Here is an 18,823-nt window from a genome sequence, read left to right on the forward strand (position 1 = left end):
AACAGAAAGAAAGATAAAAGTGATCCATTACTTTAAAAAGCTTGAAAGGATTAATTAATTAATAAATCCGACAATTCCTAATATAGAAGTCCAACAAATTAAATGGCGTACAAATAAACATTCAGGACAAGCAATATCATAGAATCTGTGATCCCATGGATAGATAATATTGTATATCATGAGACGTCTAAAGGAAGTGTAGCAGGAGAGCCCAGATGGGATAGACCAACAGAAGGACAAGGCCAAACGTGTTTGATATCCCGTGGCTTTGAGTGAATGAATTTCGAAACCCACCGGTTGCTCGAATGTGCTCTTGCAATAGGTAACAACCAATGAAAAGGCTTATCAGCACGCCGATCCAACTGTCCCTCATGTTGTGTGCTAGCAAGTTCGGGGCAGTGACCGGGAGAAGAATCAACGAACCGGGAATCTCCAACCAATCTGACAATACAAACCCGGTGTTACTCATCAATAAATAATTAATGCGCATCAATCTATATGATATATGAGCTAGCTATAGCTCAATGCATATACATAGATACAGGCTAATATGTAGTAGATACATAAGAGGCGATTGATTAACAATTGCAAAAGCAGAGAGCAGGCATTTACCAGGAAAATGCCGGTTGAAGAACAGCCTCAGAATGACTGCGACGAAAGCAACCCATTTTCCAGCCTCGCCTCTACAAAATATATATGGGATCTTATACGGGCAGAGCTTTTATTCATATAAATGAACTTGGAGATTTGTTATGTATCGAATAATTGATAACAGAAACACTTGATTCTCACCTCAAGAATTGAAATATAGATGATGGTAGACTGAAGAATATATAAGGCACCAAGAGCGATGTCAGCATGTTTGTTCTCCAATTTGTTCGATCCAATATCAGCAAATATCTACATGGAGAAGAAACAATCAATTTATATCATCCGTCTCTTCGTATAACTACATTTTAGGGTCTATTCCACCACAAAGCCCTTCTGTTTGCGCAACAAAGCTATGTATAAATAGGGATGTCCCGACAAGTTTCTATACCAGCGCCATGCGTATACTTATAGGATTGGAGAGGGAGAAACTCAGACTCACATGGCGGCAAAGGAGGCAAGCCACTTGAGAAACGAAGTGCCCAAGCCCAAGCCACCGAGCTTGGTGGCGTGGGCAATGAGCCTCTTCGCAGCAACTCTGAGCTCATCAATGTCAGAGCTGATGAGGTCTTCCATTTCCACTTGATGAGTTCTCATTGCCAGATAATCCACCCTCCCCATTTTGCCTGTGGATTTGAGCTATCAGCTGGTCTTATATATATAATTGAACAGTATGTGTACGGAAAATCTGAGGAGTTGGAGAAGTTTTGTTTTGTCTCGGTAAGATCATGGGAAGAGAGGTCTCTGGCTGCAGTTTTGGGCTATTTATAGGGGATTCTTTGCCGGGCTTTTAGTGAAGTCATGGTCTGGAAGGTTCAGATCTCAACTGTTTTTTTTCCAAGATTTGACTGTTTTGTTGGGGGTGAGCAACTGTTTCACTTTTGAAACTCTCTCCTTTGGGACCTTTTCCCTCTTGTTCTAACCAAGTGAACAAGCATAGGACAAATATATTTAACCATTATATGTGGTGCAGCTGACAAATTACGCCTTCAGTAAATGGACTGTAATTGTAATATTGCAGGTTTTGGAATCCACCGGGAGCATTATCTAGAGCTTGATCACTCTGTGATGGTAGTTATGTATCTAGGCACTTTTCACGGTTTCAATCAAAACTAAGTCATAGAGTTTAGTTAAATTTACCCCAAGTTAATAGGTTTTATTAGCATCTTGTGTTTTATTTATAGTTTTTAAGTTATTTTTAGTTGATTAATTTGCATTATCGTTTCTTTCATTTAATTTGTATAAGTTAATAAATTTCTGTAGTATTGTCGTCGAAATATTGAATCAAGTTTTAATGGATATCGATAAGAAATATTAAAAGGAACCACTACAAATTACCAATCTGCGAAAACACTCGTATAGTAAAGAGTTCAATGACTGAGAAGACGCGCAATTTGCAATTTGTATAGAAGAAGTTATGGCTGATAGAAGAATCCGTGTGTTGGAGGTGAAAAGACGCGCACTACTACAACGCTATAAATTGAGTGTCCCAGTACATGCATCTGTGGGGCGCTATAGTTCCAGGAAAGGTAGTTGTAGCGCGTACGGCGGACGACATATGTTCGCAAGGTCTGCAATTATCCATGGAAATATCTCTTGGGTCAAGAAACACAGGGATGATGTGAAGATTATGTTCAAACTTTTACATTTATATATTTTAATTAATCTTTTGTCAAATAAATTTTACAAATATAATGATTTGGTTTGATTGTCTCTGGGTTTTTGCATAGAAGTGATAGTATATGCCCTTTCTACATGTGATGTCCAACCTATTAATAAAATATCAACGATGAGTATATCCATTTGAAGTGCGAGTTATCTGTACATTGAACTGGTGTTCTTTGAATGTTAACATGCATTCTAATAGGCATTACTTTGATGAACATATCAAAGTATACTTCTTTAATTTGACAGGTGGTTCTTGGCCCCAAACTTTCATATCTTCAGACTCTTAAGTCATAATTAATGAAACTATTAGATTTAGCGGCTTGTGTTTTCGTTGATCCATTTGTGAGATATTGTAAATCGAAATTTCGGATTACGTAATAAAAATTTAACTAGAAGCTAACTTTTCAAGCTCATTTCTCAACATTTTCCCCACGTATACCATATCATCACTTATATTAGTCACGGCGGGACACGAAATTCAATAGTTTTCCATATATATTATGCAATTTCTAAACGATGTGCCAGATTTCACGCAATGTTAAAAAGTTGTGCCACGCCATATACTTCTCCCAAATTTTCAAGCTCATTTTCACTATTACGGCATTAACTTCCAGGTACATTGTCATTAAGTTTTGATAGCTGAAAAGCACTATTTGAACGGTTATTTAATTTTAACTGGTTGGTGTCACTGTTAGTGATATGCCCTAGAACTTGATTTATATATTTGAATAATTTCTTTTATGGCAATAAAGTTTATTCTATTATTAATATATTGTTTATGTTTATTATAATAAAGTCCTTAAGATATTTTGAATGCTTCATTCTTAAGAGTTAAGAATATGAGTGACGAAATAATTCGGTAAGAATATTTTTAAACTGTTCACGATCGTAGGAGACTTAACTGGATATTATTTCTCCAGATAAATCGTCACCTCTGTCTGTTTCCATGATTAGTATACAGATACTAATGAAAATGGAGTAGTGAGTCTCATGTTATTTGATAATTGTTATCATGATAGATATGTGGATACTTATATGATACGTAGTCGAACGTGACGTACAGATAATATTCATACGGTAATTTATTAATGTCAATGAATGTTATCTGGATCGTATTAGTGCATATAGTCCTTAGACCTGAGATGGAACGCTATCTCAAGTATAGGTGATTAGTATTTGCTACTGCTAATATATTTGTGCTTAGCATGATTACTCAGCAGATAGTGGTCCTAGTTAGTTATACTTGGAGTTAGGTGTCCCATCAAGATATGATTCGCTAACCTGAGTAAATAGAAAAAGGTCCTATGGATATGAGTTTTGTTCTGGATCGAGAAATTCTCGGTCGAGGTAGATAGACTCGAATAGAAAAGAGTTTTGGTTCAAGTACTACAGATTTAAGAATGAAATTAAAGAGTCCATGTAATCGGCTATAGAGTTTGGCATTTACCGTAGCTCTGGCTAGATCGGGATCTTGTAGTGAAGGGACTCAATGCATGGTATATACGATCAGAGGTTCATCATAATATTTCAATTATACATTCATCATCGTTTGGATTGCCACGATATGCTGCTAGGTGTTACTCGTGAACTTTGGAAATCAATGGCATTTTGGAAATTATGCTTTTGGTTACAGAACAAGTTTCTAGTAGTGTCAAATGAGTTGATACTATAATCCCATTGCCATTTGATGATGAACCTAGTTAGTCATACACATTGAGCGTGTCTAAACCGAGAAAAGAATTAATTCTAATTAAGGAAGCTAATTAAGGAATTAATTATCGAATAAGGCTTGCAATGTGGTTGCAAGGGTGCTAGCACATCCTGAAGCCAAGTTCAATATCAAGGATAAATCTAATTAAGGAAATACGATAGTTTCCTTATTTGGAGAGTTTCTATAAATAGATTGTCTATTGATGGAAACTCGTGTCAAGGATTTGTTTGATCTTTCTTTATAACTATAAGGGCAAGTCATTGGATGACTTAACTTGCGAGGACTTATTTATGATTTATTAATTAATGTGGATTAATTAATAATTGTATTTTAGTCCCTAGGGTAAAGATATATATAGATATGTTCCTACAGATAACCCTAGAACGCAATCGATTGATAAGATCCGATATTTGTGAGAGAAAGAGAGAGAATTCGGTTGAAAACTACAGCAGCTCAGCCGCACTCTTCCCGAGGCAATTCAGAGTTTTCCTCGGCTCCGGATCAGTGTTTCGTGTTGTCATTAACGTCCTTGAAAAGATCCTTTCATTCCATGACGATTCCGTTCGAGATCGGTAACCTAGATCGGAGTGTACGGGTCGAGAGGAGTCTAATCTCGATGGAGACGTGCTCATGTGGACGAGCTAGAGGCCGAACACTTGGACAACTAATTTGATCGACTCGAATCGACAAGGTTAGTATAAAAGTCTAAACTTTTCTTGTAGATTCGATATGTGATGTTATCTATTCGTTTAGAAGGCGATTAATATATCAAGATGCGATCTTGAAGGTTTTAATTAAAAGAGCATGCGATAAAAATTTGATTTATACGATATTTAACTTTTCCGCTGCGCACGTGCTCGGTTTTCTTACAGTCACCAACTATCATTGCTTAAGTGGAGATAGGTGCAAATGACACTCTCCTCTAGCGATTATTCGTTACTACCCATAGTATATTATGTTATTACATTATATAAAGAAATGATTTTAAGTCCTAATTTTGACCTTGGGGCCGAGTGGGGGCCTTTACATGCTAATTTGGACCTTGGGGCAAGTGGGGACCTTTTCCCCCACTAGCTTCTCTCTTTGTTTATTTATTTTTGGGAAAAGGTCAAATTTGGTCCTTAACATTTAGCTTTTTGTTCTATCTTAGTCCTAAACCTTTTCTTCGGCTAGATTTCGTCCTCAATCTTTTCCGCGCGGTATGAGTTTAGTTCTTCCGTCCAAAATTCCGTCCATTTTCCCTGACATGTATATTCGTCACATGAGAATGCGCCACGTGCGTGATATATCACTTCTACTCTAAACTGGTTGTTATAGAGCAAATCTGATTCTTTTTTTAATCAGACCCATAAACTGAACTAAGATATTTTCAATTTTTTTAGGATTTCAGCCATTTGTCGATGCGTGAGACGATGAAAGAGAAGCGATGGCTGAAATCCTAAAAGAACTGGAAATATCTTAATTCGGTTTACGAATCTGATTAAAAAAAGAATCGGATTTGCTCTATAACAGCTGGTTTAGAATAATAATGATCTGTCGTGCACGTGGCGTACTCTCATTTGACAAATATACATGTCAGGAAAAATGGGCGGAATTTTGAACGGAATGACTGAACTCATATCGCGCGAAAAAGATTGAGGACGAAATCCAATCAAAGAAAAGGTTTAGGACTAAGATAGAAAAAAAGCTAAAGGTTGAGGACAAAATTTGACATTTTCCCTTTATTTTTTATTCTTTTAAAATTATAAATTTTTTGTTTTTTAAAACTTTTCCCTTTCTTGTGTTTTGAAATTTGATCCAAGTAAGGCATTATGTAATCCAATCGATTTTTTAGGCTAAATAATTTGATCGTTATAGTCGACCACCTATCTCTAAAAGAAAAATTCTTCTAATTTTTATTTGGAAAATTTAAAAGAAATTTTGTATTAGAAGTACTGGATGTAAAAATTAGGACATATGCAATTTTTTTTTTCAACTTTTATGGTTCGACCAAGTATTTCTAAAATAATTTTTTTTTCTTTCCTTTTTATCTAGATTTATCACTATTACGTGCAAGTTCTCATTTTTTTGTTATCTGAGTACTATATATATAAATAGTATCACTTATGAAAGTAAACATACAATCAAAAAAAAGTGTAAAGCAGTTGCACATTCTTTCGCCCGACAACCAAGAGATTTCAAGTTCAATATTTAGTAAGACTATCCATATCCCCTAATTAGCTATTAAGATTATGATTTTTATTTCACTGTACTTATCCTACTAGTCTCATTTACCTAAAAAAAACTAACATATAGCTTTTACAGGTAAATATATTGTCTCATTTTTTGCAATACGATGAACAAGCTTTTCTCTTTCGTATTTTTCCTCAATCATTATAGGTTAGACACCATGGGTTTTACTTTATTTTTCTATCTATTTTATCTTTTTCTAAAGAGATATACATTTACTACAAGAAATTTCATTTATTATGACAAAATCTCTTGCCACAAATAAATATTTGTCAAAAGAAACAGTTATATAGTGATAAGAGATAATTTTGTCACAATAATTGTCCAATTGTGACAAAAAATAATTTATCATTTCATTTTTCACAAATAATATACTTACAGTGACAAAACGTGGTTTTGCCACAATAGTTTGTCACGATTGCTTTGGCTGACAACTAGTTACGAATCATAGCTGTAATATTGTGATAAATTTATTTCATTGCGAAAACTTTATCACAAAATATCATAGCTAAATATACAGTGAGAAAGATATGTGTCACAGATGATATGCTATATCATGATAATTGCATTCTGTCTCGATAATCTCAGTTTTCAACTAATGCTACAAATTGTTTTTCATAATATATAGTATAATTTCTCATGATGATTGATTTTATCAAAAGAATTATTATTTACTTACGAAACTTCCTTGATTTTTTTTTATTTTTAAATAATTTATAGTATTCACGAATTCATAATTTTATTATAAATAAGTACTTTCTGGTAAAATATGATCATCTATAGAATAATTTCATAATTTTTAAATTTTTCATATTTGTTATCTGCAAAATATAAACTTAAGTTTTTTTAAAAAAATTTAAACAATACGATATAAATGCATTAATTTCTCAATTTTTTAAATATATTTTTCTGGTTAATTGTGACATCTAAATAATATAATCTCTATTTATTTATTTTTTTATGATATCATTCAAAAATGTCGAATTTTTTTAATTTGAAGATCCTTTTATTAATATTATTTAGTAATCATAAATCTTTAAATTTTTAATATTAAGTGAATCTTTTAGCATGTGATTACTTAGCTAATATTTCAAAGCATTTTAAATTTTTCATGATATATTAATCTTGAATGTTTAAGTTTTCAAATATTAAATTCTCATTTAACAAATAATGAATTTTTATGTTGTTAATTAGTTTTTATTAGATATATCTGTAAATGTGGTTGTATATATAACTTTAAAAAAATTTCATTTTTCATACTTGTCTTCATATTTTTATGAGATCATGTTCATAGCTTTTAACAAAGAAAATAATCCTTTATTCACTAAAAATAGAAAATAATCCTTTATGTTGATGTTAAAAAAAAAAGGGGTAAACTTGAGTAAAGGCCAAATAACAAGCTGGGAGAAAAAAAAACCACAATTACTATTCACAAAGAGAAACCCCAACTCCCAAAATTGAAGAAAGTTGAGACCCTGTCTCTCTCTCTCTTCGTCTCCTCCTCCTCTAATAGTAGCTGAGCTCTCTCTTCCTTCCATCCGCGCCTTCAACGGAGAAAATCGGAGAAGCATGCTTGTCAGCACCCCATTTTGGCTCATCAATCCAAACAACAGTATCAGCAGCAACTCAGGCCACGACTCAAGAAGGACTATAGAAGAAATCTCGACAGAGAAAGAAATCACTATTCATCCTCGAGTTAACAAAATTAAGCATATGACATGTCCATACGACAAAAGGATCCCCGGGGTCACCGAAAGGCAACAGAGTGACTAGAGAGCTCAACAACATACAAAACCGGCATTTTCAGTATATTACACGAACAAGCCTATTTTCCGATAGTTCGCTCGATCGTCGGAAGATAGCCAATATTGGACTTTAAAAATCCACATCAGCGCCAAACAGATGAAAAGTGTCTTAAAAAGCATTTTGCAAATCATCTGCTCTATACAGAACAACTTTTCAGTGGAAGTCCAAAAATGTCGGTTTCCTGGAGAAAAGTTAATTCCAAATGTCAAATACGGCCACGCCTCACAAGCATACAGAACATGAGCAATGCTTCAGATTGTCTCTTGGAATCCACACAGACACTTCAAATGACTTCCGAGTGACAAAACGGTATGCCCCCATTCGGAAATGCATAGCCGAAGACTGATATGACGGAATTACAGCAAACGAAGGTCGTACTGCATTGCCCTGAAAACTCCAGCGGACTGAGGCAATTGGGCAAATCAGACAACAAAACCCTTTTCAGTTTCCTAAGTAACCTCCGAGGAGCAGAAATGACAATTTTCAATGGAAATGCATATCCGGAGGTCCTTTTTACGGAAACTTGACGCCGGATGTCTACCCTACATAGTGCTAGCCTTCTCAAGGCTCAATGTGGAATCGTCGGTGTCAGCACCCCATTTTGGTCCATCAAGCAGACAAGGCTCATCGAGAACGTACAATGCTATGACTCGAGTGTAGATACAGAAAAACGGCTCAACAGAGCGAAAAATCACTATTCATCCTCAAGTCGGTGAAATCGGGCAAATGACACATACACCTGACAGAAGGACTCTAGGGGTCACCAAAAGGCAACAGAGCGACCAGAGAGCTCAACAATGTCCAAAACCGGCATTTTCAATATATCACAGGGACAGTACTATTTTCCGATAGTTCGCTCAATCGTCGGAACATACCCAATATTGGACTTCAAAAATCCACTTCAATGCCAAGCAGATGAAAAGTGTCCCCAAAGGCATTTTGCAAATCATCTGCTCTATACAGAACAACTTTCTGTATACAGACAACTTTTCAGTGGAAGTCCAAAAATGCCGGTTTCCTGGAGAAAAGTTAATTCCAAATGTCATATTCGGCGTTGCTCCACCAACACACAGAGCATGAACAATGCTTCAGATTGTCTCTTGGAAGTCACACAAACACTTCAAATGACTTCCGAGCAGCAAAACAAGCATACCCTTCTTCAGAAGAGCATAGCCGGAGACTAGTCTGATGGAATTACGGCAAATGAAATTCATACCGCATTGCCCTAAAAACTTTAGCGGACATTCACAATTGGGTAAAACAGACAGCAAAACGCTTATCAGTTTCCCGAGTAACCTCCGAGGAGCGGAAATGGCCATTTTCAGTGGAAATGCATATACGGAGGTCCTTTTTACAGAAACTTGACGTCGGGTGTCTATCCTACACCATGCTAGCCTTCTCAGGGTTCAACTTGGAATCGTCGGAATAAATCACACGACTCATCTAGACCTCCCGAGCAGTGCTTTAGAGGTCTCAGATACACTTTTCAAGTCCTTGGAGGTCTGATCTCGACAAACAGAGATTACAGTAATCTCCGGAGTGCCCAAGCAACTCAGAAATCATTTTGAGAAATTCAGTTTCGGCCTCCTAGGACGTCTCCGGCCCCACGTTAGCATTACCGGCTTAAGGGATAATTGTTCACGTTGTCTAACAATTTATGTCAAAATGACCAACGTGAGATGCAGACACAAGATATGCTGTCAGAAGCGGACAACTTCGCTCTGGTCACCTACAATGAGCAAAATCGGCTTCCGAGCCTCGTACACTTCCGGGACATTTCTCCCTGAAAAATGTCAATCTTAGGCTCGTTAAAACAGTTTTCTCGCGTATATCGACAATTCGACGTTCAATTCGAACCACGAACTTCGAATGTGCGACTAATCAAGACCCGAGTTTTCTCCCGGTTTCTCCTCACGGGCCGTGGGACCCACGGGCTGCCCAAGGGCTACCGACCCTTTGCCTCACAAATTGATATAACTGCCCTCTCCTTTGTCTTCTTCATCTTCATGAAGATAAGAAGCCAACTTGCAATTCTATCTTCTTCAAAATATCTAAGTCTTCTACTTGAACACTCCACCATCACCATCCATCCATTAATGCTTCATTCAATCAAAACCCCACCCTAATTCTCTTAAAAAATTCGGATCCTTTAAGCATGCTTCCTAATTGCACTTTGTTTGCCTAATTGCATCATTAGCTTGCATATATATAGCCCAAGCCTTCTTCAACTTCTCCTCTTGCACACTTCTCACTAGCTTTCTCCCTCTAAAATCCTCTCAAACTCCATAGCTAAGAGCAGCCAAGAACCAGCAAGCTTCATCTCCCAAAAACAGAAAAGAAAACACCGAACAAAACCCGAAGTTCTTAAGTCGGAAGCCGGTGTTCATCATCCCGACTTAACTTCAAAATTTCCCAAACTCCATATCCCACTCATTTTGGACCCATGGAGTTCATTGGTGAAGTTGGTTTTTCCATTTGAAGTCTTTAAATTATTGTTTCAGGTCAAATAATGCATTTCGGGTGAAATCGTCACTCTCGGGTGAATAGTGACAGTCCAGCGCCAGCCGCGCGCACGCCAGCGCCAGCCGCGCACACGCCCGCGCACGCCCGCTCACATCGCGCACGCCCGCGCACGCCCGCGCCCCAGACACCATCACCGCGTGCCTAGCCGCGCATTCCAAGTCCTCCCGTGTCCCGAACGTTCATTCAAGTGTTCAACCGAGTCACCCGACTCTCAAACACTTCCCCGACTCTTTCCTCGTATCCCGAGGCTAGGTAAAATATTCTCGACTTAGAGGAGTTAGGGCTTTTCATATTTTTACATGGCTATGGAGTATTATGGTGTTTTATCCATGTTTAACTTGCAAGATTTAATTTTTATGCAATTTTATGTTATATTATGCATGTGTACTATCTTATAACTTGCTAGCATGTCGGAAAAAGGTTTGGATCGTCGTATGGAAGACTATCTCGACCCGGAAATGGCAAGATAACTTTCGGCCATGTCTCTAAATGAGAGGGTTGAGACTTAAATTGCTATTTTCGAGTTAAGATCGGTCTCCTTAGCTGATCCAAGTTAGTTTCCGAGTTTATTTTGTCGTTCCCGCATGTATGAAGCCAGTGTTATTTTATATATTCCTTAAATAACATGTTTGTGGATGTTTGCATGTTTAAATGAGTTAATAAAATCATGATAATACCGGCTTTTGTTAAGAAAGTGTTATTCATCATGGTTGATGCTTGAGCATGCGAAAAACAATTAAACCGAGGCAAGGAAATCATTTGTGACTCGAATTGAGCCATGAGAGCTTTCGGCCATCTTTGATAAGGTGAAGCCAAGGGTTTCTCGGCCTTTCTTGGATCAAGAATGATTTCCTTATTTCGAGTTTAATTCGTTTCTCGGATTGTGTAAATTTAATTCCAATGTCTTTACGATTCTCGTGTTAAAGTATCGTTTAAAGACCCTTTTTAACAAACATGCATGGATTTGTGTATCGAGGACTCATTCGGATCCATTTGGTTATAAGAATATTGTCGGTTATTCAACCGAATTATTCTTGATCATTATGGATTCATTTTGGTCGTCGACTCACGAATTGTTTTCATAATTAATGCATTCGGCAATAACCTTAAACATTAATTCCACGAATGGTTTAATCGGGACGCTCACACGATTAATTCATTCAATTTAAACATTTTTGCACGAGTTGGACCTTAATTTGTAACTCGCATCGACGAATTACAAAACGGTGTTAATACCCCTTTTAAAATCCTCATACTTTCAAATCCATATTATGTTGTTCTCCTTTTCTGAAAAATAAATTTTCAAATCAAGGGCAAGAACATCATTTTGTGATTTGGCGTCATCTTAGCTTTGTTTACGGTGCTAGTCGGGTATTCTGTATCGAAAATACAATTACCTGACTAATCCTTTCACTCGACCTAACCAAATCCTAGAAAATGGTTAGGCGGAACTCTAGATTCCAAATCTAGAGTCAAACACGAGTTTGGCTAATTCAGTGAAAATTCAGTGTCACAATACAGAACAACTGTAAAAGCAATCAACACACACGAAACTTGACTACGGACACCCGATATGTCAGGTTCTCAGACCAAAGCCGAATGCTAAAACATTGGCACACGTTTGTTTGTCTACGGTAGGATTTGCATGCCAAAATACCCCGGGTTAATAAACTTGCTAATCCACGTACATTCGGTGAATACAAACACATTGTCTGTTATTTACCTGCTGCTTGTTATCTTTCCGCACCTGTTTGCCATGCGGGTCGAGCCTGATCCCTAGGCCGAATAATATTAGGGTTCAACGCCCTAATCATCGAGAACAGGGTCCAACACCCTAATCATCACTCACAGGGTCCAACGCCCTATTCAGTGAGAGAGTGCATTGAATTTCAATTCTTCGGTTTTTTTTCTAAACTCACGGTGAGTTAGAGCAGAATAATAACCGAACGCGAGTCGACTGGAATTCGGCCATTTGTAATTTGTATTTATTGTTTTCGAGAGCATTGTAAGGACTTTTATTTTGTACATTTGTTCTGTAAGAATTCCAATCGGTGAGCGAACGGTCCGAGAGTCGAATTAATCGAATCGGTCTAATGCTTGCCCAGACACAAGTAAATCCAAGATCTCGCGGTTTTGGTTCACGCGGGGATTCAACCTCCATGGTTCGATGAACTGTAACGCAAGATTGTGAACCACAATTCCCTGACACACAGATTTACTTCTCTCTCGGCTTCTCAACCGATATTGTTTGATTCACCGAATCTTCGGTGTCAAAACGTGCGAGCCGAGTGCAACTTAATTCATGCGGTAAATAATAAAACATGCAAGCCTAGCAAACCAGAGTACCGAAAGAGCGTGCGGGATATAGGCCCGCACGTAATATGAACCCCCGAACACGGACTTTCCGGTTCCGCACAGACCAATGCCTTAACGATAACTAGGTGTTCCATACCCCTAGACCCGGGTAACTTATCCGCCCTCGACCTTCGGGTCGTAAAATGATAAGTGGCGACTCCTTCTCTCATGCGTGTCCGTCACGCATCCCCACGGGAAGGTGGATACTCCCAGGCCGCGCGATCCAAAAGCGCGCAATGCGGGCCCCGACAAGAGTCCACATTCGGGTCCGTACAGCTTGGCGACTCCACTGGGGACACACTTAATGGGTTCAGGCTCGATCCGTTTGCTTGCTTGCATGTTCATTTACCGCTTTCCGCAATTTTTTGCTTATCTACTTTACGCACATTTATTTTTCTGCACTTGCATTGCATCATCCTAGTGGAATTCTAAGTACCTCGCCTGAAATCCCACGGGCGCCGATTTAGGAAGCTAGGTTAGTCAGAGGTTCCGAGTAAGGGAATGGGTCGAGTCGGCTCTGCCACCGAACCGGCCCCCAAAGATCCTCGCTCGATTTCAAGGAATTGATGCCCCTGAATCGGGAGCCCCCATCCCTAGTTAGTGGTTTTCCCAATAGAACACTGAAACCATGCATAAATAAGGACCGTCATGTTGGACCAAAAATAACCTTCACGCCGCCAACCGACCCAAAAGTTGAGTCTTTGAGTCGGCTCGTAGTTTTTCTTTTAGGCGAGCCTTTTGTTGTTTTCACTAAATGAGTGTTGTACAATGTAAAGAACTCGTGTTATAGTTTATTTTTCTGCACTTGCATGCATGTTTTCAAAACAACAACCTAGGACATTGCATCGGTTTAAAGTTTAAGCTCCCCTTTTCAAACTAACTATCTTTGTAAATTAAGGAACTTGAACCAAATCGATGCCATGGCATTAGCTTTTTGAAAACTTATACATTGCATGCATTCTATCTATTTCTATGTTTGCACAGCAGCTGCCATGTCTCGTACAACAGGCGAGTCGCGCCAACATTCGCGGGTAGACCACTTGCGGTCTTCACCTTTCCATGGCAAGACGTGCTATGACCAGAGGTCGTCCAGCCCGGCCACCCACCCCGTACGACAGGCGAGTCGTGCCAACCTTCGTGGGTAGACCACCCGCGGTCTTCACTTCTCCATAGCGAGATGTGCTATGACCAGAAGCCGAGTCCATCCCGGCCACCCACCCCGCACGACAAGCGAGTCGTGCCCACTTTCGCGGGCAGGCCACTCGCGGCCTTCACCCTTCCTCCACGGCAAGACGAGCTGTGGCCCGAGGGCCGATCAACCTTCCCAGGCGAAGTTAACTAACACTAACTTCTTCCTAACAGAGAGTGTCACTGCGTGATCGGACGCACATCCCTCCGCGTGACCCCGCACATCTACCAGTGATCGAGCGCGCCTCACACATGTCCAAACATGTTTGCACCAACTCATGCACGCGTGCTCAATGTATCGATGCACGTCTCTTGGTGTGCTCGCATGACGCCTACCAGGCCAGTTCGCTTCCCTACACCCTTGCATTGGAATTACGAACAGTTCATGCTCCTTCATTGTTTCCTTCTTCCATTGCAGGAAATCCCCAACAAGAAGGTAGCCTGAATACTGAACCATCACAATTGAGGCAACAAACGTCTCTCATCCAGCTCATCGGGATTTCAACACTGAGTTCCCACCCTCCCTCCGCAAAGAATGCGAGAAAATCAGAGTCACTGCTTTGCAGTGCCTTGCACTGTTACTTAGCATTGACCTTTGCTTTTGCATCTCTTGCACTTTCTTATCGAGCATGCATTTACTGCATCGGGCTCCGGCCCCACATTGGGCTTCGGGCCCACTTCTGGGCTTTGCCCCGCATCGGGCTTCGGCCCAGCATTTACTGCATCGGGCTTCGACCCCGCATCTACAGCTTTCGGGGCTTCGGCCCTACATTTACTGCTTTTGGGCTCCAGCCCCGCATTTACTGCTTTTTGGTTTTGACACCTCGCATTTACTGCTTTCAGGCTCATCTGAAATCCAAAATCAACTTGGATTCAAATTCATCCAAGCGATACTCCGAGGAGCAAGTCTAATCCTTCAACTGCAAAGACCAGAAGTGACGGCTCCACAAACAGAGCATGACCCAACTCTCGATTACAGGAGATACCAGCATGGTCATGCCTCCGATCAAAGAATGGATCTCATCCACCTCCGTTGTGGTCGCCGACTAAACATTGTGGCAACACACGCAGTCTTCTTTAAACTCTCTTTTGCTTTAATTTAAATGCATTCCCACAAATGGGCTCCCGACATGAACAAATCCTTCAATGGAGCATTAGGACAGTCTTTGCGACGCCCTATTAGTTCTGCTGGACCTGTTCGACTCGCCTGTCCTCACGAGACCCGGCTCCTCGAGCCTTCCCTAGGACGGCTGCGCGAGCCTACTCGCAATTAGGGAAAATATGTTTATGCGACCTCAGTCACGGTCTAATCACTCCAGAGTGGTGATGACTAGATTCTCGGAAACAAATGTCGTCTGCACGCGGCACCCCATGGGTCGCGGGCAGGACAAAAAGGGATTTTTCCCATGGGATCACCTCATATTTCTTACCACATATTCACCTGCATAATCGCCTAATGCGTTGTCTTCTTTGTCATCATTCACAGGGGCACATTGACCACAGGCAAAGAGCGATGCGCGAGTTCACGCTTCCCCGAGAACTTGTCTCGGACCCTTTCCTTATACTTTGACGAGGGAGGTGTCTGACGATGAGGTACCCCCTATGAAGTCGAAAACAAGGACAATCGAGCGAATCACTCAGCATTGATGCAACCATCTTCCTCGAACATCCAGTGGCTTCAACAGCGTGCACCCTCCAAGAGGCATGCGTTGTAAAGAACAACAAGAGATGATCGGAGACATTACACCAGGCGCCTACCACGGGCCACTTCAACAAATGAAGACCGGGGCATCCCCGTTTAACATTCGCACCAGGGCAACCTCGTTTCCCTATTCGCGGGGCAATTCTACATTTTCTTTCTAGTCAACTGGGGAAATTCACATGCAATGCTTGCAGGGGCAAATGACAAGGAGTTCGACTTATGAGTGCACGAGAGTCAAACTTCCAAGAAAGCCGGCCCTCACAAAATAGGGCTAGCAACATGCAACAAGTCTCCACGAGGCAAAGCACACCAAAGCGGCCTCAGCGATGCAAAGTCGAGGAGTTTCAAACAAAGACATGGGGCACAAAACAAACCCCAGCTGCAAGAAAAAAACAGAGCGAAAAGAAGTGGGAAAAACCCGCCAATGAAGAGAGAGAGAAAAGATGCGGGAAAAACCCGCCAATGAACAAAACAAGGTACCGCTGAGATTTAAAATTTCGACGCCGCCAATCCTAAGAAATCAACAAACCCCGACAAAAGGGGAGCAGCAGACACAACTCCTCGACGGAGACAGAAAACAATACATTTGGAGGTTGAATCCTTCGAACCCTTCGCCCTTGCAAATTCGAGAGATAAAAGAATCAAGCCCGCTAGGTTGAAAACCCTTTTTGGGGCGGCCTAGGCAAAAGTTAGGGTAAAAGAGAGGCACGACCGGAAACCCTTTGGGGCGGTCGTGGCAAAAGGAGAGCTCTTCCCCTTTAGGTTGAGAGGTGCGGCCCCGATGTGGGTGACCGTAGTAAAAGGAGAGCAAAACGAGAGATAGATAAAATTGCCCCCTAGTCTCTCGCACATCGTGTGGACAAGGGATCCCCAAGGGAAGTGGCCAGGTTATCTATTCCAACACGATCTCCGATCGGCTCTCCAATACCATTCAACCGTCCAACAGGGAACCTTCCTCAAGCACAGTGGGCAACTGAATATGCCATCCAAGCAATTCGGTATAACCTACACAACAGAAGGATGAAGGAAAATGGGGGTACATCTCATTGCAGGCGTGAACCCGTGTATCCTTTTAGCTTGGGGCAACGTGCTTCCCAAGCTTTCTCTTTTCTCTTTGTCTTTGCATAACTCCAAACGGGTCACAACCGCCCTTTAACAGGCTACCATAGAGCCAAAATCCCAGACATTCCTCTCTGGGGGTTTGGTCATAACGCTTTGGAAATGGTCAGACCGAGTCTGACCAAATCTGAACAGAAATCCCCAAACGAGTTGCAAATGCAGCCGCCCTACGGTACCCTATTGAGAAGGGTTCAAAGCCGACGAGCGCGTCGAACAACCGATAGAGCTACTAGGACATTGTTGGGGATGTCTCGATATGCCCAATACATAGCTAACGGGAGCCCTTGGAGGCCTCGCATCTAGGCCTCCGAGAACGGGACCTACTTACACTGTCAAAGCAAAAATCTTCATGGGTTGCTCAGGCGACCCAAAACTGAAGATCTGCTTGTCGCAACAACATTTTCATGCTTACCTGTATCCATCACTTGTTAGTATTTCTCTTATGATTTACTAGTAATGCCACGATCACAGGTATTGCAAACAGCAAGAACTACGGCAGACTCTGATTTCCGACCACTTGGGATACGTAGGCGCTCCTCACCAGAGCTTGAGTTTCGGAATGCAAAACGTCGGCTTCCGACAATCCTCTCACAGAGCAAATATACTACCGCCCTAAAGGCAAGGCTTCGATGAAATGACTTCGTCCCAGCATCAACGCCGATCTGGTCATTCAACTGCACTGCAATCAGACAACGAGCGACAAAGCATTCTGTCACAGCATCATTTGCAGCGTCGACAAGCACCAGCCTCAAATTGAATCACAATGATTCCTTCCGCACCTCATTCCATTCCCAAGCATTTGCACTCATATTAGACTTTGCATTAAACCACAAGTTTACTTTTCTGCATCCTTGCCGGGTCTGCTAACCCGTGCGAGCTTACTTTTCCGCAACCTCGCCGGATCTGCTAACCCGTGCGAGCTTACTTTTCCGCATCCTCGCCGGGTCTGCTAACCCGTGCGAGCTTACTTTTCCGCATCCTCGCCGGGTCTGCTAACCCATGTGAGTTTACTTTTCTGCAACCTTGCCGGGTCTGCTAACCCATGCAAGTTTACTTTCCTGCATCGCAAGTTCGCCGAGCCACCTCGCTCGTACCTCTTTCAACTTTGCCGGGTCTGCTAACCCGTGTGAGTTTACTTTTCTACAACCTTGCCGGGTCTGCTAACCCATACAAGTTTACTTTCCTGCATCGCAAGTTCGCCGAGCCACCTCGCTCGCGCCTCTTGCAACCTTGTCGGGTCTGCTAACCCGTACGAGTTTACTTTATTGCTTCTCAAGTTTGCTGTGTCCTCTCACTTACACTTCTTGCAAAACTTAGGGCAATCGCCCTCTCTTTTGCTCTGCACTCTGCACTTTCCCTTAAGCTTAGCACTTCCCTTTTACCTTTGCACTCCCTACTTCCAACCGCGCACTGTTTGCATGTTTACCTTTTATGTCATTTCATGTTACTGCATATGCTGTCTTCGTACATCTTTTCTTTACTTTATGCAAAAGCTTGTCCAAACCTTATTTTATTTCTTCCTTTTTCACATGAGGTAGACAATTCCCTTCATATCCAAAGAGGGATGAAAAGATTGTCAAGGGAGATGGCAAAGCGAATCACTCTGACCAAAACGGGGTTCTTCTTTATGTCTTTGGCCGAATCCTCTATCCGAGCATCCAGCCAAAGGGGGGCAAGCTGTCAGCATCTCATTTTGGTCCATCAAGCAAACAAGGCTCATCGAGAACGTACAATGCTATGACTCGAGTGTGGATACAGAAAAACGGCTCAACAAAGCGAAAAATCACTATTCATCCTCAAGTCGGTGAAATCGGGCAAATGACACATACACCTGACAGAAGGACTCTAGGGGTCACCAAAAGGCAACAGAGCGA

The 18,823-nt window shown here is 41.0% G+C and overlaps 1 protein-coding gene across 1 annotated transcript; it reads right to left on the bottom strand.

Annotated features, from left to right (window-relative positions):
• LOC116211777 (cold-regulated 413 plasma membrane protein 2) lies at positions 1–1,369 on the bottom strand. The gene is made up of 4 exons (XM_031546289.1): positions 1,091–1,369; positions 793–900; positions 613–683; positions 1–441 (listed from the first exon to the last, which is right to left on the bottom strand). The coding sequence occupies exons 1-4, from the start codon at positions 1,267–1,269 to the stop codon at positions 188–190; spliced, it is 612 nt and encodes a 203-aa protein (XP_031402149.1). The 5' UTR covers positions 1,270–1,369; the 3' UTR covers positions 1–187.
• Positions 1,370–18,823: the final 17,454 nt, after the last annotated feature.

Source organism: Punica granatum, chromosome 6, assembly GCF_007655135.1.
Source record: "Punica granatum isolate Tunisia-2019 chromosome 6, ASM765513v2, whole genome shotgun sequence".
Taxonomy (NCBI): Eukaryota; Viridiplantae; Streptophyta; class Magnoliopsida; order Myrtales; family Lythraceae; genus Punica; species Punica granatum.

Coding starts and splice junctions, on each gene's coding strand:
- LOC116211777 (XM_031546289.1), bottom strand. CDS start 1,269: ATGGGGAGGGTGGATTATCTGGCAATGAGAACTCATCAAGTGGAAATG. Junction 684..792: donor TCTATATTTCAATTCTTGAG/GTGAGAATCAAG, acceptor TATATTTTGTAG/AGGCGAGGCTGGAAAATGGG. Junction 442..612: donor CTTCAACCGGCATTTTCCTG/GTAAATGCCTGC, acceptor TTGTATTGTCAG/ATTGGTTGGAGATTCCCGGT.